General features: G+C 47.2%; 1 protein-coding gene across 1 annotated transcript in view; it reads right to left on the reverse strand.

Annotated features, from left to right (window-relative positions):
- LOC106561737 (reelin) overlaps positions 1-22819 on the reverse strand; it is a 308794-nt gene that overhangs the window by 219430 nt on the left and 66545 nt on the right. Inside the window, exon 2 of the mRNA XM_082957441.1 lies at positions 11100-11207. Coding sequence (XP_082813567.1) covers positions 11100-11207 — 108 coding nt within the window. The remainder of the gene's footprint in view (positions 1-11099; positions 11208-22819) is intronic.

A 22819-nucleotide genomic window follows, 5' to 3' on the forward strand; every position in this document is an offset into this window, starting at 1 on the left:
CCTCTCTGCACTCCCCCGTCATTCACTAATTCCCTGCTCTGTCTGGTTTGCATCAAACACCCTGTTGTTATCCACTCCTCCTCATCTTTTAGTCATTTTCTGCAATTACACCTCTCTCTGCTATCTCTGCTATCTCTGTCCTCCTTTCTCTCTTTCTCTGCTCCTTTTCTCTAATGTCCTCTGTATTTCTCTCTCTGTCCTCCCTTCTCTCTCTCTCTGTCCTCCCTTCTCTCTCTCTCTGTCCTCCCTTCTCTCTCTCTCTCTCTCTCTCTCTCTCTCTCTCTCTCTCTCTCTCTCTCTCTCTCGCTGTCCTACCTTCTCTCTCTGTCCTCTCTTCTTTCTCTCTCTCTCTCTCTCTGTTCTCCCTTCTTTCTCTCTCTCTGTCCTCTCTTCTCCCTTCTCTCTCTCTGTTCTCCCTTCTCTCTCTCTCTGTCCTCTCTTCTTTCTCTCTCTCTCTCTCTCTGTTCTCCCTTCTTTCTCTCTCTCTCTCTGTCCTCTCTTCTTTCTCTCTCTCTCTCTCTCTGTTCTCCCTTCTTTCTCTCTCTCTGTCCTCTCTTCTCCCTTCTCTCTCTCTCTGTCCTCTCTTCTTTCTCTCTCTCTCTCTCTCTGTTCTCCCTTCTTTCTCTCTCTCTGTCCTCTCTTCTCCCTTCTCTCTCTCTGTTCTCCCTTCTCTCTCTCTCTGTCCTCCCTTCTCTCTCTCTCTCTGTCCTCCCTTCTCTCTCTCTGTCCTCCTCTCTCTCTTTCTCTCTCTTTCTCTCTCTCTTTCTGTCCTCCCTTCTATCTCTCTATCTTTGTCCTCCCATCTCTCTCTCTGTCCTCCCTCCTCTCTCTCTCTCTCTGTCCTCCCTCCTCTCTCTCTCTCCTCCATTCTCTCTCTCATCTCTCTTCTATTTTCTTGACCCATCTCTCTCTCAGCTCTCTGTCTCTGTCATTTTTTACATCTCCCCTCCTGCATTTTCTTGACAAGACTCTCCTCTCTCATCTAAGCACTATTTCCTCTCACTGTTTTTGTGACATTTCCAAAGCCCTGTCTTAATCAACAGGCTGAAACCTTACTGAATCCTCTCCTTGCATGCCCGGGTGTATAATACATTACACCATATGGGCATTACAGTGGCTTTCTTTGTTTCAGTAAATGATGATGTGCCTGAAAAAACATTCTACATTCATTAGTGGCAGAGCTATAAATCAGGTCTAACCGTGACATTGCTATGTGGAGTCCCTATGGGGTCCTTTACTGATGGTGATGATGGTGATGTACGGAAATTACAAACGCACACATGCATACACACACACACACACACGCGCGCACGCACACACACACACACACACACACACAGGCACACACACACGCGTTTTAAACGGGATAATCTAAAGAATATTTCCGTTTTTAAAGCCAATGTCCTTGGCATGGAAAGAAAGGGCTTTTTTTAATGGAATACAAGTTAAAAGAATGTATAAAACACAAAGTGATTGAAGTTCTGTTGGAAATTAATTTAAATCTCATGTTGCTTTTCTGGCAGCAGTGTGTAAAAGACATTTCTAAATGTGGACGTCTCGACACGGAAGGAAGGAAGAAGGCTCAAAGGACGCAAAGGTTATTTACACTGTAAAATGTCTGTAATGAGAATCATCAGGAAGTTGTTTCATCAAATAACTTAAACCAAACAAAGATCTAAATCATGGATCTACGCTCTTAGAATAAAAGGTGCTTTCTAGAACCTAAAATGGTTCTAGAACCCTTTGAAGAACCCTTTTTTGATTCCATGTAAGGACCTTTTCCACAGAGGGTTCTAAATGGAACCCAAAATAGTTATACGTGGAACCCAATAAAGGGTTCTCTCTGGAACCCAAAATGTTTCTCCTGTGGGGACAGCCGCAGTACCCTTTTGGAACCATTTTTCTGTAAGAGTGTATGTTTACGTTGTGTCTACGTTCTCTTTCCTGCCATTTCCTTTCAAGTAAATCAACTACAAAGGTTGTTACACCTCAGCCTTGTAGCCTAGCCTCGTGTGTAAACTGTCACTTAAACTTCAATAAAAACCACAGTCCATTCACACTCCTATGTTCTCTCGTTCAATACTACCTGGCAACCAAAACATAACATTGTTTTCTGTTCCAGCGTGTCTCAATGTAGCTACTTAGAGCAAGGTTAGCCTAGAATGCTAATGACTACACCGTGAACTGCCGTGGTTAGCCTAGAATGCTAATGACTACACCGTGAACTGCCGTGGTTAGCCTAGAATGCTAATGACTACACCGTGAACTGCCGTGGTTAGCCACCCATGCTAATGACTACACCGTGAACTGCCGTGGTTAGCCACCCATGCTAATGACTACACCGTGAACTGCCGTGGGTAGCCTAGAATGCTAATGACTACACCGTGAACTGCCGTGGTTAGCCTAGAATGCTAATGACTACACCGTGAACTGCCGTGGTTAGCCACCCATGCTAATGACTACACCGTGAACTGCCGTGGTTAGCCTAGAATGCTAATGACTACACCGTGAACTGCCGTGGTTAGCCTAGAATGCTAATGACTACACCGTGAACTGCCGTGGTTAGCCACCCATGCTAATGACTACACCGTGAACTGCCGTGGTTAGCCACCCATGCTAATGACTACACCGTGAACTGCCGTGGTTAGCCTAGAATGCTAATGACTACACCATGAACTGCCGTTGTTAGCCTAGAATGCTAATGACTACACCGTGAACTGCCGTGGTTAGCCTAGAATGCTAATGACTACACCGTGAACTGCCGTGGTTAGCCTAGAATGCTAATGACTACACCGTGAACTGCTGTGGGTAGCCTAGAATGCTAATGACTACACCGTGAACTGCCGTGGTTAGCCTAGAATGCTAATGACTACACCGTGAACTGCCGTGGTTAGCTACCCATGCTAATGACTACACCGTGAACTGCCGTGGTTAGCCTAGAATGCTAATGACTACACCATGAACTGCCGTGGTTAGCCACCCATGCTAATGACTACACCGTGAACTGCCGTGGTTAGCCTAGAATGCTAATGACTACACCGTGAACTGCCGTGGGTAGCCTAGAATGCTAATGACTACACCGTGAACTGCCGTGGTTAGCCTAGAATGCTAATGACTACACCGTGAACTGCCGTGGTTAGCCTAGAATGCTAATGACTACACCGTGAACTGCTGTGGGTAGCCTAGAATGCTAATGACTACACCGTGAACTGCCGTGGTTAGCCTAGAATGCTAATGACTACACCGTGAACTGCCGTGGTTAGCTACCCATGCTAATGACTACACCGTGAACTGCCGTGGTTAGCCTAGAATGCTAATGACTACACCATGAACTGCCGTGGTTAGCCACCCATGCTAATGACTACACCGTGAACTGCCGTGGTTAGCCTAGAATGCTAATGACTACACCGTGAACTGCCGTGGGTAGCCTAGAATGCTAATGACTACACCGTGAACTGCCGTGGTTAGCCTAGAATGCTAATGACTACACCGTGAACTGCCGTGGTTAGCCTAGAATGCTAATGACTACACCGTGAACTGCCGTGGTTAGCCACCCATGCACACGTGGGCCTGAACCTCAGAGCTACAGTATAGTTGGAGTCAAAGGCACAATCTGGGATTTTATAACTTTTTGTAACATGTAATGTACGTTTCCCCAGCCCAATCCCCCAGTTTAAGTGGCAGGGCCTCTTTCATCCAAACACACACACACACACACACACACCACACACACACACACACACACACACACACACACACACACACACACACACACACACACACACACACACACACACACACACACACACACACACACACACACACGTCACACACACACGTCACACTTTCACTAATCTGACAATGAGTGGGTGTTGAGTTCTGACAACCCAGTAAAAGCTCAGTCTTAAAGGTTATTTCATTTTACAGAGAAAGCAGTGTGGCGGCAGGGTGTTGTTTTTCAGGGGAGTGGAGTACAATAAACTGGTGCTGCGGCGTGTCTGTTATGTTAACATTGCCAAAGCAAGAGAAGTAGATAAAAAAAACTAAAGTGAAATAAACAATAAAAATGATCAGTAAACATTACACTCACAGAAGTTCCAAAAGAATAAAGACATTACAAATGTCATATTATGTCTATATAGAGTGTTGTAACGATGTACAAATGGTTAAAGTACAAAAGTGAAAATAAATAAACATAAATATGGGTTGTATTTACAATGGTGTTTGTTCTTCACTGGTTGACCTTTTCTTGTGGCAACAGGTCACACATCTTGCTGCTGTGATGGCACACTGTGGTATTTTACCCAGTAGATATGGGAGTTTATCAAAATCGGGTTTGTTTTCTAATTCTTTGTGGATCTGTGTAATCTGAGGGAAATATGTGTCTCTAATATGGTCATATATTGGGCAGGAGGTTAGGAAGTGCAGCTCAGTTTCCACCTTATTTTGTGGGCAGTGTGCTCATAGCCTGTCTTCTCTTGAATGCCAGGTCTGCCTTTGGCGGCCTTTCTCAATAGCAAGGCTATGCTCACTGAGTCTGTACATAGTCAAAGCTTTCCTTAAGTTTGGGTCAGTCACAGTGGTCAGGTATTCAGCCACTGTGTACTCTCTGTTTAGGGCCAAATAGCATTCTAGTTTGCTCAGTTATTTTGTTAATTGTTTCCAATGTTTCAAGTAATTATCTTTTAGTTTTCTCATGATTTGGTTGGGTCTGATTGTGTTGCAGTCCTGGGGCTCTGTGGGGTCTGTTTATGTTTGTGAACAGAGCCCCAGGACCAGCTTGCTTAGGGGACTCTTCTCCAGGTTCATCTCTATCTCTCTGTCTCTCTATCTCTCTCTCTCTCTCTCTCTCTCTCTCTCTCTCTCTCTCTCTCTCTCTCTCTCTCTCTCTCTCTCTCTCTCTCTCTCTCTCTCTCTCTCTCTCTTTCTTCTCTCTCTCTCTCTCTTTCTTTCTCTCTCTCTCTCTCTTTCTTTCTCTCTCTCTCTCTCTATCTCTTTCCCTCTCTCTGTCTCTGTCTCTATCTCTCTGTCTGTATGAGTTTTCCGTGGAGCTGCAGAAAGCAGTGACTATGTATTGGCCGCCTGCCAGTTGGTGGGGTGTGTGTGTATGAATGTGTGTCTGTGAGGTCTTGGGCTGGTGAGGTGTTTCCCTCTAGGGGCCTGTGAGCAGTCTGTCTGTCTGCTCCCAACCACAGCTCTGACCACAGAACCACCACATCACTAACCAACAGACATACCCACTCCCTGGGACTCGCCCTCTGTCTCCCATCTCTCTGACTCACCCTCTGTCTCCCATCTCTCTGACTCGCCCTCTGTCTCCCCTCTCTCTGACTCGCCCTCTGTCTCCCCTCTCTCTGACTCGTCCCTCTGTCTCCCCTCTCTCTGACTCGCCCTCTGTCTCCCCTCTCTCTGACTCGCCCTCTGTCTCCCCTCTCTCTGACTCGTCCCTCTGTCTCCCCTCTCTCTGACTCGCCCTCTGTCTCCCCTCTCTCTGACTCGCCCTCTGTTTCCCCTCTCTCTGACTCGCCCTCTGTCTCCCCTCTCTCTGACTCGTCCCTCTGTCTCCCCTCTCTCTGACTCGCCCTCTGTCTCCCCTCTCTCTGACTCGCCCTCTGTCTCCCCTCTCTCTGACTCGCCCTCTGTCTCCCCTCTCCCTGGGACTCGCCCTCTGTCTCCCCTCTCTCTGACTCGCCCTCTGTCTCCCCTCTCTCTGACTCGCCCTCTGTCTCCCCTCTCTCTGACTCGTCCCTCTGTCTCCCCTCTCTCTGACTCGCCCTCTGTCTCCCCTCTCTCTGACTCGCCCTCTGTCTCCCCTCTCCCTGGGACTCGCCCTCTGTCTCCCATCTCTCTGACTCGCCCTCTGTTTCCCCTCTCTGTGACTCGCCCTCTGTCTCCCCTCTCTCTGACTCGCCCTCTGTCTCCCCTCTCTCTGACTCGCCCTCTGTCTCCCCTCTCCCTGGGACTCGCCCTCTGTCTCCCATCTCTCTGACTCGCCCTCTGTTTCCCCTCTCTGTGACTCGTCCCTCTGTCTCCCCTCTCTCTGACTCATCCCTCTGTCTCCCCTCTCTCTGACTCGCCCTCTGTCTCCCCTCTCTCTGACTCGTCCCTCTGTCTCCCCTCTCTCTGACTCGCCCTCTGTCTCCCCTCTCTCTGACTCGCCCTCTGTCTCCCCTCTCTCTGACTCGCCCTCTGTCTCCCCTCTCTCTGACTCGTCCCTCTGTCTCCCCTCTCTCTGACTCGCCCTCTGTCTCCCCTCTCTCTGACTCGCCCTCTGTCTCCCCTCTCTCTGACTCGTCCCTCTGTCTCCCCTCTCTCTACACTTCTGTCAATACAGCCCCTAAGAAGCTTGCACATCCTTTGAATATGAGTCAGCTAGGTAGTGAGTTCATTCCCCACAGCACAGCTAGAGCCCCACACAGACACAGGCAGCCCAAACAACAGGAGACAGGTCCAAAACGTGTGCCCTCACTGCCCTAGTCACCGTCACCCAGCTGCACAATATGGCACTGTGAGTGACTGTGTGTATATATATATATATATATGTATGTGTGTGTGTGTGTCTGTCTGTGTGTCTGGTCTGATTATGCCTCTGAATGTTGGATTATAGAGATTATAGAGCCACATCCTGGCCTTGACACTATCAAATATACCCCTTACCCACCTGTCCCTGTCCCTGTCCCTGACCCTGTCCCTGTCCCTGTCCTTGTCCCTGACCCTGACCCTGACCCTGTCCCTGACCCTGACCCTGTCCCTGTCCCTGTCCCTGTCCCTGACCCTGTCCCTGTCCCTGACCCTGTCCCTGACCCTGTCCCTGACCCTGTCCCTGACCCTGACCCTGACCCTGTCCCTGTCCCTGACCCCCTTTGTCCTTACTGAGCATGTCACATCAGGACTGACCGTTTCACAGCAACACTGTGAGCATCATCAATATCCCGAGTGCGTCATCGTTCCACTTCATTATCATCAAAAAGTTTCCTTGAAACACTGGCTCTCTGCTACAACACTACCTCATCAATACTCTGGCTTTCCATGCGCTCATGGAAGAGTGTTTTGACTCTCCCCTCTCTCTGACTCGCCATCTGTCTTCCCTCTCCCTGGGACTCGCCCTCTGTCTCCCCTCTCCCTGGGACTCGCCCTCTGTCTCCCCTCTCTCTGACTCGCCCTCTGTCTCCCCCTCTTTGACTCTCCCTCTGTCTCCCCCTCTCTCTGACTCTCCCACTGTCTCCCCCTCTCTCTGACTCGCCCTCTGTCTCCCCCTCTCTCTGACTCTCCCTCTCTCTCCCTTCCTCGCTCTCTCTCTTCCTCTCTCTCCCTCTCCTCTCCCCTTATGGGGATCCAGGAACAGCAGCCCCCACGTCTGGTGTCTCCTTTCTCCAGAGATGTGAGTCCCAACCAGGCCAAGGTCTAAAGACAAGCTGGGTCTAACTCCCCAGACAACGGAGCTTGCCTGGTCACCACACTCCCATTCCCTTCAATGGGCGTTCTGATGGTACAGAGGAACTATAGAGGATAATAAAACAAGAACTGAACCAGTGACTTCCTGCTGGGAATCGTGCTATGGTGTTCAGCAATGTGTGTTACACTAATACATCTCCCCCCTTGTGTTTCCTCTTCTATAGGAACATTTTCATTGTGTTTGTGTATTGGTGCTCCAAGGGTAAGTGTGTAAATGTTCATCCCTGAGGACTTTCTTAAGGAGACACACAGAGAGGAGGATGAAGAGAAAAAGAGCCCGGAGCCCTTCACCTGAGACCTGTGTGAATGACTACCCTGCTGAGGTTTGCCCATCAGTCTGGGAGTTTCTCCCAAACTTCTTCTAATGAATGAGTCACAGGCACAGCTCAAGACGTCTCTGTGAAGCAAAGGTGACGCAATGTTGGAGGCCCAACGCTTGGATGCCTCTGCCAAAAACCATGCCTGCCAACGGCAAGCAGGAGAAAACAGATACACTGGTTAATTCGGTTTGGACCTGGAGCCCTGGGCACAGTTTGGACCTGGAGCCCTGGGCACAGTTTGGACCTGGAGCCCTGGGCACAGTTTGGACCTGGAGCCCTGGGCACAGTTTGGACCTGGAGCCCTGGGAGCAGTTTGGACCATAAGCCCTGGGCACAGTTTGGACCTGGAGCCCTGGGCACAGTTTGGGCCGGGAGCCCTGAGCACAGTCTGGGCCGGGAGCCCTGGGCACAGTCTGGGCCTGGAGCCATGGGCACAGTTTGGACCTGGAGCCCTGGGCACAGTTTGGGCCTGGAGCCCTGGGCACAGTTTGGACCTGGAACCCTGGGCACTGTTTGGACCTGGAGCCCTGGGCACAGTTTGGGCCTGGAGCCCTGGGCACAGTTTGGACCTGGAACCCTGGGCACTGTTTGGACCTGGAGCCCTGGGCACAGTTTGGGCCTGGAGCCCTGGGCACAGTTTGGACCTGGAACCCTGGGCACAGTTTGGACCTGGAACCCTGGGCACAGCTCTCTTTGCGGGTGCGTTATGACCTCTCTGCCCCCCAAGACAACCCCAACCTAGGCACACTACATGGGCCCCATATGCAGATATCTCAACTTTGAAACCATCTCAGTTCCAGTTATTCTCAGTGCATTAGTTTTTTATGAAACAGAGTTTTTTTTCTTCTGTTGTTCTTCTCTGTTGAGCCCTTTGATTGATCATGACCATGTGATTCCTGCCAAACAGGCTTTAGAGTCAGGAGTGGAGAGATATCGTTTCAGCGTTGTGTTTCAGCGTTGTGTTTCAGCATTGTGTTTCAGCGCTGTCTTGTGTTTCAGCATTGTGTTGTGTTTCAGCGTTGTGTTTCAGCGTTGTCTTGTGTTTCAGCATTGTGTTGTGTTTCAGCATTGTGTTGTGTTTCAGCGTTGTTTTGTGTTTCAGTGTTGTGTTTCAGCGTTGTCTTGTGTTTCAGCGTTGTCTTGTGTTTCAGCGTTGTGTTTCAGCGTTGTCTTGTGTTTCAGCATTGTGTTGTGTTTCAGCGTTGTGTTTCAGCGTTGTCTTGTGTTTCAGCATTGTGTTGTGTTTCAGCGTTGTTTTGTGTTTCAGTGTTGTGTTGTGTTTCAGCGTTGTGTTGTGTTTCAGCGTTGTGTTTCAGCGTTGTCTTGTGTTTCAGCATTGTGTTGTGTTTCAGCGTTGTCTTGTGTTTCAGCATTGTGTTGTGTTTCAGCGTTGTCTTGTGTTTCAGCGTTGTGTTGTGTTTCAGCGTTGTGTTTCAGCGTTGTGTTTCAGCGTTGTGTTTCAGCGTTGTGTTTCAGCGTTGTGTTGTGTTTCAGCGTTGTGTTTCAGCGTTGTGTTGTGTTTCAGCGTTGTGTTTCAGCGTTGTGTTGTGTTTCAGCGTTGTGTTTCAGCGTTGTGTTGTGTTTCAGCGTTGTGTTGTGTTTCCGCATTGTGTTGTGTTTCAGCGTTGTGTTTCAGCATTGTGTTGTGTTTCAGCGATGTGTTTCAGCGTTGTGTTTCAGTAAGTAAGACTTCAGTCACAGACCATTAGTTAAAACATGTCCAGTACACACCGATGACAGAGATACAGCTATAACATCAAAGCATGCAGTCATTACATCTTTCCACTGAACTCCCAGCCCATGTCCAGTACACACTGACACTTCCAGCCCACACTGATGGTTGAGATAAAAGTATAATATCACAGACGTGTTTGCACAGAATTTCCCATAATCTCATTTTTTGGGAAAGTTCCAAAGCAGTTTCTGAGAAGAGCAGTGTGGCCTTTTGTGGTTTGGAATGCATACAGTATGACTGCTTGGCCTGCGTACTAGTTGAGTATAGAATTAATAATACCACAGTCAGTCAGTGTATGATCCGTGTGGTTTTGGTCTCTTTCTCTATTGTCCATTGTTCCAACTAATGTCTTAATGATAGGTCTTCTCCTGTGGGTTTATAATGTATTTCCCACAGCATTAAACAGAACTTATTAACTGGGTGGTTTGAACCCTGAATGCTGATTGACTGAAAGCCGTGGTATATCATGGGTATGACAAAACATTTGTTTTTCCTGCTCTAATTACATTGGTAACCCGTTTTATAATAGCAATAAGGCACCTTGGTGGTTTGTGGTATATGGCCAATATACCACGGCTAAGGGCTGTATCCAGGCACTCCACGTTGCGTCATGCATAAGAACAGCCCTAAGCCGTGGTATGTTGGCCATATACCACACCCCCTCGGGCCTTATTGTTTAAGTATTGTATCTCGACAGTATTTCTCCACTCCATTGACATATTTGTTTTCTTCTTTCAACGATCAAACATAAAGAGTAAATGAATCCCAACCCCAGTCCACATCATCCCCAGACTCAAACCCAGGCCACATCATCCCCAGACTCAACCCCAGTCTACATCATCCCCAGACTCAACCCCAGTCCACAACATCCCCAGACTCAACACTGGGCCACATCATCCCAAGACTCAACCCCAGTCCCCATCATCCCCAGACTCAACCCCAGTCCACAACATCCCCAGACTCAACACTGGGCCACAACATCCCCAGACTCAACCCCAGTCTACATCAACCCCAGACTCAACCCCAGTCCACATCATCCCCAGACTCATCCCCAGACTCAACCCTGGGCCACATAATCCCCAAACTCAACCCCAGTCCACAACATCCCCAGACTCAACCCCAGTCTACATCAACCCCAGACTCAACCCCAGTCTACATCAACCCCAGACTTATCCCCAGACTCAACCCCAGTCCACATCATCCCCAAACTCAACCCCAGTTTTATCTATCCTCAGACTCAATTCCAGTCCAATCCATTATAGCCTGTTAGAGCGTCTGGGCTGTTTGTGTGCTTTTGGTTCTGGTACCATCAGGGGCTGGACTGGTATCAATGGACTGGGTGAGCTTTACAGACTCTTTCACACACGGTTTTGTGGGGAATACACTGAAGTAATTTCAGTTCCTTCATCTGCATTGATCTGAAAGCAACAGGTGGATGGAAAGGGATTTCACCAGTGAGTACTGATTAAGGAATGGAAAGCTAATTCCATGTGCTATTAGGCTCAGTAGCACAGTGGAATAGAAGGTTTGTCTTTCATTGGCTAAACTACATGTTGTTGAGGACGTCAGGTACGGATTGGTTGACTTACCGAAGCCGAATGCAGCAGGAGCAGGGATTGGAGCAGCCTGGACAGGAGTGGACGTGTAGAGACCGGTCACCAGCAGACCATCAAAATACACACTGGTGGAGACAATCACTGTGGAGAGACAGAAAGAGAGAGATTTATATTCATTTTGAAACATTCGTTCAACAGTGTGTGCGAGCTGGGAGGTTTGTGTCTTTTTCTTTCAACGGGGCTCCTTAACTACATACAGTAGCTAATTGCCCAGTGTGATGTTTCACTATCTGACAGAGAACGTGCCTTACGCCACTCCTCTCACATCTTCACTGCTGCTAACGAGACTAACGAGCCTCAGAACACAGGTGTTAACAAGGATTATAGTAAAGCCATTAGAGAGGGGAAGGTGAGAAGGAATCCCCTGAGGGAGGGTGGGGTGATGTGAAGGGAAAGGAAGGGGGAGGGCGGGAGGGAGGGAGATAGAGAGAGTAATAAAGTGGGTGAGAGAGGCAGGAGGGAGAGAGGGGAGCAGCGAGACAGAGAGGGAGAGAGGGGGGCAGCGAGGCAGAGAGGGGAGCAGCAAGACAGAGAGGGAGAGAGGGGAGCAGGGAGGCAGAGAGGGGAGCAGCGAGACAGAGAGGGAGAGAGGGGAGCAGGGAGGCAGAGAGGGAGAGAGGGGAGCAGCGAGACAGAGAGGGAGAGAGGGGGGCAGCGAGGCAGAGAGGGGAGCAGCAAGACAGAGAGGGAGAGAGGGGAGCAGGGAGGCAGAGAGGGAGAGAGGGGAGCAGGGAGGCAGAGAGGGGAGCAGCGAGACAGAGAGGGAGAGAGGGGAGCAGGGAGGCAGAGAGGGAGAGAGAGAGGGGAGCAGCGAGGGAGAGAGGGAGAGAGGGGAGCAGCGAGGCAGAGAGGGGAGCAGCGAGACAGAGAGGGGAGCAGCGAGGCAGAGAGGGAGAGAGGGGAGCAGGGAGGCAGAGAGGGAGAGAGGGGAGCAGGGAGGCAGAGAGGGAGAGAGGGGAGCAGGGAGGCAGAGAGGGAGAGAGGGGAGCAGCGAGACAGAGAGGGAGAGAGGGGAGCAGCGAGGCAGAGAGGGAGAGGACATAGATGGGTGTGCAGGTGCTGGGCAGCTCCAGAGGTGGTGGTGGCACACTGTCACAGATGCTACCTGCTATCACTGGGAAGTGTTATTTCACCCAACAAGAGTAAGCCTGGAGCAGGTCAAGTGGAGGTCTGAGTCACATACTGTAGAGTAACCCAACATAACGTTGTCTGATATAACCAGCCACTCTGATATACTACTAACAAGCTGGAGAAATACAGTAAATTGAACCAGCTCATCCATGTTGTGTCCGTAAAATGGATATAGTACTCTATGTATATAGTATAATATGTATATAATATGTATGTATATAGTACTATATGTATGTAGTATGTATGTATATAGTACTATATGTAAATAGTATGTATGTATATAGTACTATATGTATATAGTACTATATGTATTTAGTGTGTATGTATATAGTACCATATATATACATAGTATGTATAAGCTGGAAGTAGAAGCCTAAGTGTTGATGTTCATTAGTTTACTCCAATTATGGGAGGGGTGGTAGTGTTAGAGGAAAATAATAAAGGAAAATATATATTTTTTAAATAATATGTGTGTATGTGTCTATGTATGTATGTATGTATGTATGTATGTATGTATGTATGTATGTATGTATGTATGTATGTATGTATGCATGCATGCATGTATGTATTGGTATGTATGTATGTGTGTGTGTGTGTGTGTGTGTGTGTGTGTGTGTGTGTGTGTGTGTGTGTGTGTGTGTGTGTGTGTGTGTGTATATCTATATATATATATGTGGGTTTGTATGTACGTATGTATGTATGTACAGTTGAAGTCGGAAGTTTACATACACTTAGGTTGGAGTCATTAACGTTTTCAAGTCGGTTAGGACATCTACTTTGTGCATGACACAAGTAATTTTTCCAACAATTGTTTACAGACAGATTGTTTCACTTATAATTCACTGTATCACAATTCCAGTGGGTAGGACGTTTACATACACTAAGTTGACTGTGCCTTTAAACAGCTGGAAAAATTCCAGAAAATTATGTCATGGCTTTAGAAGCTTCTGTTAGGCTAATTCACATCTTTTGGGTCAAACTCAGTGCCTCTTTGCTTGACATAATGGGAAAATCAAAAGAAATCAGCCAAGACCTCAGAAAGAAAATGGTAGACCACAAGTCTGGTTCATCCTTGAGAGCAATTTCCAAAAGCCTGAAGGTACAACGTTCATCTGTACCAACAATAGTACACAAGTATAAACACCATGAGACCACACAGCCGTCATATCACTCAGGAAGGAGACGCATTCTGTCTCCTAGAACTGAACGTACTTTGGTGCGAAAAGTGCAAATCAATCCCAGAACAACAGCAAAGGACCTTGTGAAGATGCTGGAGGAAACAGGTTCAAAAGTATCTATATCCACAGTAAAACGAGTCCTATATCGACATAACCTGAAAGGCAGCTCAGCAAGGAAAAATCCACTGCTCCAAAACCGCCATAAAAAAGCCAGACTACAGTTTGCAACTGCACATGGCGACAAAGATCGTACTTTTTGGAGAAATGTCCTCTACTCTGATGAAACAAAAATATAACTATTTGGCCATAACGACCATCGTTATGTTTGGAGGAAAAAGGGGGATGCTTGCAAGCCGAAGAACACCATCCCAACCATGAAGCACAGGGGTGGCAGCATCATGTTGTGGGGGTGCTTTGCTGCAGGAGGGACTGGTGCACTCCACAAAATAGATGGCATCATGAGGATGGAAAATGATGTGGATATATTGAAGCAACATCTCAAGACATCAGTCAGGAAGTTAAAGCTTGGTCGCAAATGGGTCTTCCAAATGGACAATGACCCCAAGCATACTTCCAAAGTTGTGGCAAAATGGCTTAAGGACAACAAAGTCAAGGTATTTGAGTGGCCATCACAAAGCCCTGACCTCAATCCTATAGAAAATTTGTGGGCAGAACTGAAAAAGCGTATGCACGCAAGGAGGCCTACAAACCTGACTCAGTTACACCAGCTCTGTCAGGAGGAATGGGCCAAAATTCACCCAACTTATTGTGGGAAGCTTGTGGAAGGCTACCCGAAACGTTTGACCCAAGTTAAACAATTTAAAAGCAATGCTACTAAATACTAATTGAGTGTATGTAAACTTCTGACCCACTGGGAATGTGATGAAAGCAATAAAAGCTGAAATAAATTATTCTCTCTACTATTATTCTGACATTTCACATTCTGAAAATAAAGTTGTGTTCCTAACTGACCTAAAACATGGCATTTTTACTGGGATTAAATGTCAGGAATTTTGAAAAACTGAGTTTGAATGTATTTGGCTAAGATGTATGTAAACTTCCGACTTCAACTGTATGTATGTATGTGTAACAGTGTAGGTTCCGTCCCTCTCTTCGCCCCAACCTGGGCTCGAACCAGGGACCCTCTGCACACATCAACAACTGACACCCACGAAGCATCGTTACCCATCGCGCCACAAAAGCAGCGGCTCTTGCAACACAAGGGGAACAACCACTTCAGGTCTCAGAGCGAGTGACGTCACTGATTGAAACGCTATTAGTGCGCACCACCGCTAACTAACTAGCCATTTCACATCGGTTACATATGTATGTAAGAATGTATGTATGTATGGATGTATGGATATATATATATTTAAATATATTTACCCCCAAAATATATGGGCGGTTGAAAGTGATGCAAATAATTACATTGATGGAAGCTACAATCTATCTGCAGTATTAAAGCTGATCTACCCTTTAAAAAAATTAATCTAATAATAATAATAATTTGAAGATCTTATTGGCTAGTATTATTGCCATGGTGACCAAACAATTCACCCCAGTGTTCCCAGTTCATCCCAATTCATTTCCTGGTCACAGTGTGGGGATCCACCCACTCCAGGAAACCCCAGTGGGGGACAGACAGTGTTTTCAGCAGGTTAGCTAGCTAATGTGTATTCCTAACTCTGAGTGACAGGACCACAGCACCACATGACTACATTACTGGAGTTACTGTAAAACTCTACTCACCACCTGACTACATTACTGGAGTTACTGTAAAACACCACATGACTACATTACAGGAGTTACTGTAAAACTCTACTCGCCACATGACTACATTACTGGAGTTACTGTAAAACACTACAGCACCACGTGAATACATTACTGGAGTTACTGTAAAACACTACAGCACCACGTGACTACATTACTGGAGTTACTGTAAAACACCACAGCACCACATGACTACATTACTGGAGTTACTGTAAAACACCACTCACCACATGACTACATTACTGGAGTTACTGTAAAATACCACAGCACCACATAACTACATTACTGGAGTTACTGTAAAACTCCCCTCACCACATGACTACATTACTGGAGATACTGTAAAACTCCACTCACCACATGACTACATTACTGGAGATACTGTAAAACTCCACTCACCACATGACTACGGAGTGACAGGACCATTGGACTACACGCCCACATCACTAGTGTAAAAACACAAGAGGACAACTTCAGTGTAATGAAACATCACTGGACTACAGAGTGACAGGACCACAGGACTACACGACCACATCAATAAATCAATGACATAAAAACAATGCAGGACTAAAAACATAAACTAGTATAAAAAGATAACTGGTCTGTGTGTGTGTGTGTGTGTGTGTGTGTGTGTGTGTGTGTGTCTGTGTGTATGTGTGTGTGTGTGTGTGTGTGTGTGTGTGTGTGTGCGTGTGTGTGTGTGTGTGTGTGTGTGTGTGTGTGTGTGTGTGTGTGTCTTTGTGTGTGTGTCCGTGTGTCTTTGTGTGTGTGTGTGTGTGTGTATTTGTGTGTGTGTCTGTCTGTCTGTCTGTCTGTCTGTCTGTCTGTCTGTCTGTCTGTCTGTCTGTCTGTCTGTCTGTCTGGCTGTCTGTCTGTCTGGCTGTCTGTCTGGGTGTCTGGCTGTCTGGGTGTCTGTCTGTCTGGGTGTCTGGGTGTCTGTCTGTCTGGGTGTCTGGGTGTCTGTCTGTTTGTCTGGGTGTCTGTCTGTTTGGGTGTCTGTCTGTCTGGGTGTCTGGATGACTGGGTGTCTGGTTGTCTGGGTGTCTGGATGACTGGGTGTCTGGTTGTCTGGGTGTCTGGGTGTCTGTCTGTCTGGGTGTCTGTCTGTCTGGGTGTCTGTCTGTCTGGGTGTCTGGGTGTCTGGATGACTGGGTGTCTGGGTGTCTGTCTGTCTGGGTGTCTGGGTGTCTGGGTGTCTGGGTGTCTGTCTGTTTGGGTGTCTGGGTGTCTGGGTGTCTGGGTGTCTGTCTGTCTGGGTGTCTGGGTGTCTGGGTGTCTGGGTGTCTGTCTGTCTGGGTGTCTGGGTGTCTGTCTGTTTGGGTGTCTGGGTGTCTGGGTGTCTGTCTGTTTGGGTGTCTGGGTGTCTGGGTGTCTGTCTGTCTGTCTGTCTGTCTGGGTGTCTGGGTGTCTGGGTGTCTGGGTGTCTGTGAGTCTGGGAGTCTGGGAGTCTGTGAGTACATGAAAGAAGAAAACTTGTTTGGAACCAAAGCCGCTAACTGACCTAGGATTCCGCCTCCGTTTTTGAGGAATTGGATGAAACATTTGAAAAGAAAGTGGTGTAGCGGTGTTTGTCTATAAATCTCTGTCTGTCTCCAACATGTGTATTAATCTCTGTCTGTCTCCTCCTTGTCTCTCTCCTCCCTGTCTGTCTCCTCCCTGTCTCCATCCTCCCTGTCTGTCTCCTCCCTGTCTCTCTTCTCTCTGTCTGTCTCCTCCCCGTCTGTCTCCTCCCTGTCTGTCTCCTCCCTGTCTCCATCCTCCCTGTCTGTCTCCTCCTCGTCTCTCTCCTCCCTGTCTGTCTCCTCCCTGTCTCTCTTCTCTCTGTCTCTCTCCTCCCCGTCTGTCTCCTCCCTGTCCCTCTCCTCCCTGTCTCTCCTCCCTGTCTCTCCTCCCTGTCTCTCCTCCCTGTCTCTCTCCTCCCTGTCTGTCTCCTCCTTGTCTCTCTCCTCCCAGTCTCTCTCCTCCTTGTCTCTCTCCTCCCTGTCTGTCTCCTCCCTGTCTCCATCCTCCCTGTCTGTCTCCTCCTTGTCTCTCTCCTCCCTGTCTGTCTCCTCCCTGTCTCTCTTCTCTCTGTCTGTCTCCTCCCCGTCTTTCTCCTCCCTGTCTGTCTCCTCCCCGTCTGTCTCCTCCCTGTCTCTCTCCTCCCTGTCGCTCTCCTCCCTGTCTCTCTCCTCAACAATACAGACTAAATTTATCCATCACTCCCAGTGCATTATTAAACCCTCTCCTCCTCTCTCCTCCTTTCTGTTTATCCAACTCTCTCCTCCTCTCTCCTCCTCCTCTCTCCTCCTTTCTGTTTAATATCTAACCCTCTCCTCTTCTCTCCTCCTCCTCTCTCCTCCTTTCTGTTTATCCAACTCGCTCCTCCTCTCTCCTCCTTTCTGTTTAATATCTAACCCTCTCCTCTTCTCTCCTCCTCCTCTCTCCTCCTTTCTGTTTATCCAACTCTCTCCTCCTCTCTCCTCCTCCTCTCTCCTCCTTTCTGTTTAATATCTAACCCTCTCCTCTTCTCTCCTCCTCCTCTCTCCTCCTTTCTGTTTATCCAACTCTCTCCTCCTCTCTCCTCCTCCTCTCTCCTCCTTTCTGTTTAATATCTAACCCTCTCCTCTTCTCTCCTCCTCCTCTCTCCTCCTTTCTGTTTATCCAACTCGCTCCTCCTCTCTCCTCCTTTCTGTTTAATATCAACCCTCTCCTCCTCCCCTCTCTCTCTTCTCTCTCCCCTCTCTCCTCTCCTGGCTTCTAGTACTACATATCATCTACTTCCCTGCATTTTGTATGATATAGGTCTCCTTTTTTGTACCCTGAACCTGGAAAATGACTGGATGTGCTTTTAAACTGATGCACATCCTCAGATTCCTGTCTCTGTAACAACATGTCCCTCTATCACTATACCACCACTGACTGCTGCTGTTCAATATGCTGTAGCTCTACCTTTTCTGTGCTGTATTTCTCCACTTATTTAGTCTGGCTGGGCTCTGCATGTAACGGGTGGGTGAAAGTCCCATTGTGTTTCTCAGGGAAGGAATTATGTGAATCTCAGTGTGTGTATAGGAAAGCATTACTATATTTATCATATTCAATACGTTTCTTGTATAACACACCTTGTACGTCGTAAAAGTCTTGAGAGTGCATTCAAAATGCTCTCACAATCACAAGTCATCATCATCATGCTTTACACTGAGAGAGGGTTAACGGCTTCTACCGTAGGCTGTTTTAGACACAAATAATACATTATCTGTTCAACAGATCTTGTCCTGGAGGAAAATAATTTACTGTTGTGTTGATAATATGCAATGTATTCACATAGGAACAGGGAGACAGAGCTGTTATGGTGTGATAATGTATTCACATAGGAACAGGGAGACAGAGCTGTTATGGTGTGATAATGTATTGATATAGGAACAGGGAGACAGAGCTGTTATGGTGTGATAATGTATTGATATAGGAACAGGGATACAGAGCTGTTATGGTGTGATAATGTATTGATATAGGAACAGGGATACAGAGCTGTTATGGTGTGATAATGTATTGATATAGGAACAGGGAGACAGAGCTGTTATGGTGTGATAATGTATTCACATAGGAACAGGGAGACAGAGCTGTTATGGTGTGATAATGTATTCACATAGGAACAGGGTGTGATAATGTATTCACATAGGAACAGGGAGACAGAGCTGTTATGGTGTGATAATGTATTCACATAGGAACAGGGATACAGAGCTGTTATGGTGTGATAATGTATTCACATAGGAACAGGGTGTGATAATGTATTCACATAGGAACAGGGAGATAGAGCTGTTATGGTGTGATAATGTATTCACATAGGAACAGGGTGTGATAATGTATTCACATAGGAACAGGGAGACAGAGCGGGGTGTTCCATGGCGGGTGTGATAATGTATTCACATAGGAACAGGGAGACAGAGCTGTTATGGTGTGATAATGTATTCACATAGGAACAGGGAGACAGAGCTGTTATCGTGTGATAATGTATTCACATAGGAACAGGGTGTGATAATGTATTCACATAGGAACAGGGTGTAATGTACTACACTGATAAACTGTGATGCTGTTTTTCTCTTTTACACTCATTTCTACATTCTACATGTTCTGCATTCTGAGGTTATCCACTTCACTCCTACACACACACACACACACACACACACACACACACACACACACACACACACACACACACACACACACGAGCACGCTTACACACACACACACACACCAGCATGAGCACGCTTACACACACACACACACACACACACACACACACACACACACACACACACACACACACACACACACACACACACATGCACACATGCACACATACACACCCTCCTCCAGAGTGCGTTAAAACTACTCTCTATTTTGGTTAGACCAGGGTGTGACTAGGGTGGGCATTCTATGTCCTTTTTTCTATGTTTTGGTATTTCTTTGTTTTGGCCAATGTCCTATATCAATGAGTGTGTGTGTGTGTGTGTGTGTGTGTGTGTGTGTGTGTGTGTGTGTGTGTAAGCGTGCTCATGCTGGTGTGTGTGTGTGTGTGTGTGTGTGTGTGTGTGTGTGTGTGTGTGTGTGTGTGTGTGTGTGTGTGTGTGTGTGTGTGTGTGTGTGTGTGTGTGTGTGTGTGTGTGTGGTATGGTTCTCAATCAGGGACAGCTGTCCATCGTTGTCTCTGATTGGGAACCATACTTAGGTAGCCTTTTCCCACAGGGTTGGGGTGGGTAGTTGTTTTCTGTTTGGTGTGTTCACCTGACAGAGCTGTTGTGTTTTGTTCCACTTAGTTTTTTTGTTTCAGTGTTCAAGTTATAATCAACATCATGAACACGTACTACGCTGCGCTTTGGTCTACTCCTTCTTCCACAGACAACAGTTACAGGGATGGAGGGATGGAAGTGGATGGAGGGATGGAGGGATGGAGGGATGGAGGGATGGAGGGATGGAGGGATGGAGGGGGTATGGGGTAGTGGAGTAGTAGTCCATATAGAAAAGAGCTTGGATCAACACCAATGCGTGTGTGTGTGTGTGTGTGTGTGTGTGTGTGTGTGTGTGTGTGTGTGTGTGTGTGTGTGTGTGTGTGTGTGGTGTGTGTGTGTGTGTGTGTGTGTGTGTGTGTGTGTGTGTGTGGTGTGTGTGTGTGTGTGTCCGAGTCCCCCGACAGGTGAATTGATAAGATCAGATCTGATTGGCTTATGAGTCTGGTCCCTTTCATCTTTAGGTGAGAGAGGAGTAACACAGCACACACACACACACACACACACACACACACACACACACACACACACACACACACACACACACACACACACACACACACACACACACACACACACACACACACACACACACACACACACACACACACACACATATATCTAAAGAGCAGGGTGGAGGGCCTTTGAAGGTATCCTTAACATTCTTGTCTATACTCCATCTCTGACTGACCGCTCGCCAAGGGGATTAACAAGAGCTTCATCAACAACGCTCTCATCCAAGACCTGGGTGTGTGTGTGTGTGTGAGTGAGTGTGTTGGCGTGTATTTGTATGTCAGTGTGTGTATGTATGTTAACGTATGTGTGTGGGTGTGTGGTGTGTGTGTGTGTGTGTGTGTGTGTGTGTGTGTGTGTGTGTGTGTGTGTGTGTGTGTGTGTGCGTGCGTGCGTGCGTGCGTGTGTGTGTGTGCGTGCGTGCGTGTGTGTGTGCGTGTGTGTGTGTGCACATAGCAGGTGTTCGCATGGTTCATGGTTCAGCCAAACATCTGGGTAGAATTGGGGTAGTCAAAAGGGTGCCATATTAAAGTGTTACGTCATGCCAATAAAGCTAATTTAATTGAATGGATTTGAAATGAGAGAGAGAGAAACGGAGAGAGAGAGAAACAGAGAGACAGAGAGAAACGGAGAGAGAGAGAGGGAGAAAGATAGACATACACAGAGATATGGAGAGAAAACAGTTATAAGAGAATAGTGAAATGATTGATATACATAATTTGTTGCACTGCACTACACTATGACATGTCACTATACTACACTATGAAATGGCACTATACTCAACTATGAAATGGCACTATACTCAACTATGAAATGGCACTATACTCAACTATGAAATGGCACTATACTCAACTATGAAATGGCACTACACTACACTATGCATGTCATAAAAATCTCTCCAGGAGCACTAGCTGAGTTTCAACAGGAGGTAAATCTCTTCTCTCCAGGAGCACTAGCAGAGTGTCAACAAGAGGTAGATCTCTTCTCTCCAGGAGCACTAGCAGAGTGTCAACAAGAGGTAGATCTCTTCTCTCCAGGAGCACTCCACAGATTTACAGCACTCCTCCCTTCACCTCCCCTCTACCTCTTCATGCGTAGGGACCCCTCAGCCCTCCTGTTCTCCTGTCCTCCCTTCTCTTCTCTCCAGCACTCAGGTGGGCTTTGCTTTGCTATGTTGTGCTTTGACCCTGACTCATCTCTACTGCACTCCTCCTTTCTCATCCCTCTCTTCTCTTTCACCTCATTCTGAGTAGGACCTCTCTCTACTACTGTTCTCCCTCAGACACTCAGGTAGGTCCTGTCTTCTGACCAACATGGACCAGGTCGGTCCTGTCTTCTGACCAACATGGACCAGGTAGGTCCTGTCTTCTGACCAACATGGACCAGGTAGGTCCTGTCTTCTGACCAACATGGACCAGGTAGGTCCTGTCTTCTGACCAACATGGACCAGGTAGGTCCTGTCTTCTGACCAACATGGACCAGGTAGGTTCTGTCTTCTGACCAACATGGACCAGGTAGGTTCTGTCTTCTGACCAACATGGACCAGGTAGGTCCTATCTTCTGACCAACATGGACTCATCTCTACTCCTCCCTTCTCATCCCTCTCTTCTCCTTCTTATTCGGTGGTGGAAAAAAAATACCCAACGGTCAGACTTGAGTAAAAGTAAAGATACCTTAATTGATAATGACTCAAGTACTCCTGAGGTGCTGACCTGTTGCACCTTCTACAACCACTGTGATTATTATTATTTCACCCTGCTGGTTTATGAACATTTGAACATCTTGGCCATGTTCTGCTATAATCTCCACCCGGGCGCAGCCAGAAGAGGACTGGCCACCCCTCAGAGCCTGGTTCCTCTCTAGGTTTCTTCCTAACTTCCGGCCTTTCTAGGGAGTTTTTCCTAGCCACCGTGCTTCTACATCTGCATTGCTTGCTGTTTGGGGTTTTAGGCTGGGTTTCTGTACAGCACTTTGTGACATCTGCTGATGTAAAAAAGGGCTTTATAAATGATTGATTGACTGAAGTCAAAGTGAAAGTCACCCAGTAAAATATTACTTGAGTAAAAGTCTTAAAGTATTTGGTTTTAAATATACTTAAGTATCAAAAGTAAAAGTAAAAGCATAAATAATTTCCAATTCCTTATATTAGCACAATTTTCGTGTTTTTCAAATTTACAGATAGCCAGGGGCACACTCCAACAATCAAACATAATTTACAAACTAAGCATTTGTGTTTAGTGAGTCCACCAGATCAGAGGCAGTAGAGATGACCAGGGATGTTCTCTGTTTAGTGAGTCCTCCAGATCAGAGGCCAGATCAGAGGCAGTAGAGATGACCA

Source organism: Salmo salar, chromosome 10, assembly GCF_965601325.2.
Source record: "Salmo salar chromosome 10, fSalSal1, whole genome shotgun sequence".
Taxonomy (NCBI): domain Eukaryota; kingdom Metazoa; phylum Chordata; class Actinopteri; order Salmoniformes; family Salmonidae; genus Salmo; species Salmo salar.